This window comes from Amphimedon queenslandica, unplaced genomic scaffold (assembly GCF_000090795.2).
Source record: "Amphimedon queenslandica unplaced genomic scaffold, v1.1 AMPQUscaffold_2209_Cont25788, whole genome shotgun sequence".
In the NCBI taxonomy this organism is placed as follows: Eukaryota; Metazoa; Porifera; class Demospongiae; order Haplosclerida; family Niphatidae; genus Amphimedon; species Amphimedon queenslandica.
Window position 1 is genome coordinate 1 of NW_003557455.1, and position 1267 is coordinate 1267.

A 1267-nucleotide genomic window follows, 5' to 3' on the forward strand; every position below is an offset into this window, starting at 1 on the left:
GGAAGCTCTTTTGTTGTTTTTTCCTGTGAAACTGATTCGAAATCCGCTGCTAATTGATCAAGTAAATTGGCTCGAGTCACTCGATTCCAAATCGTTTTATCGCAAATGGCAACTCTTGTAGTCCTAACGGCAGGGCAGGCAATGGGTGTACTGGTGTCATTAGTCGGTGGATCTTCATTTAGTAGGAGGAGCAGTGAGCAGGTTTTACCAGCTCCAGGAGCACCAAGCATATTAACACGAGTAACAGTTAGATCAACACTCCCTTCCTCCATCCACTTCCCTACAGCATCTACATGTATAATGAAAGACAATATTTAAACAACAAAGGACTGAAGGAGCACATTTTGATACATAACTTTGACTTCCCTAAAAGGTCTGCCATGGTTTTGCCATGTACATGCACAATCTTAGTTGATCACAGCCCTCCCATCCTATGACTGCCCCCCAAAAAATGAACTTCTAAACTGCCTCTGCAGTATACACAACACAAAATCAGTATATAAATACCTTGTATTCTTCTCTTCTGATATTCATTAATGTCCAGTACCGATTGTACTACCAAATGACCAGTATTAGATACTAATAATAATAATAATAAACAATGTTGTTAATTCTTAAGTAATACTAGTCGGTGTGGCAACAGTTGCCACACGTCCACCCATAAATACCTCATATACACTGTATACATGTACATGTAGTAATTATTTTGGGATAATTTACATTGCATGAACAAAGTTTAAATGCTAAATATAAATTTAATGCACATTGTACAGTAGCTAGCTCATATAAAGCTACACTACCATAGGCTGTCTTTTTTTAGGGCTACAAATTTTGCCGATTTTTGTGAATTTATGCCATCTGCCATCTTTTACGGCAATGGTTTGATTTTCATGGAAGTAATTTTCACAAATTTTCAAAAAATTGTGAAATCCGCGAAATTTAGTCCTAAAACACACCCTACGGTATGTATTGTTGATAGTATTACATATTCAATACACATTGATGTATAGATGTACTCACTGATTTCAATAAATGCTGTATCATTGATTGTTGACTCAGCATCTCTTGGCCTTCCTCCAAACTCCATTATCCAGTGAGTGGTCTGTGTCTCATTCCAAACTGAGAGAGAATGAGAACATCTATTAGTGACACTATCTGGAATATTAGTCTATTAATAATGATAAAAATAATATTTGGTTAATAAAAATGATTTCTCTCTCCTCCTACTTTCTCTTTCATGCATATTGTCGATCAGACTCACAAAAAA

General features: G+C 36.1%; 1 protein-coding gene across 1 annotated transcript; it reads right to left on the reverse strand.

Moving 5' to 3' along the window:
• Positions 1-6: 6 nt before the first annotated feature.
• LOC109593278 (uncharacterized) lies at positions 7-1168 on the reverse strand (the record flags this gene model as incomplete). Its single annotated transcript, XM_020008432.1, has 3 exons — positions 7-289; positions 508-579; positions 1021-1168. Coding segments are annotated over 3 exons (503 nt in total), but the record flags the coding sequence as incomplete, so codon positions are not given.
• Between the last annotated feature and the right edge of the window lie 99 nt (positions 1169-1267).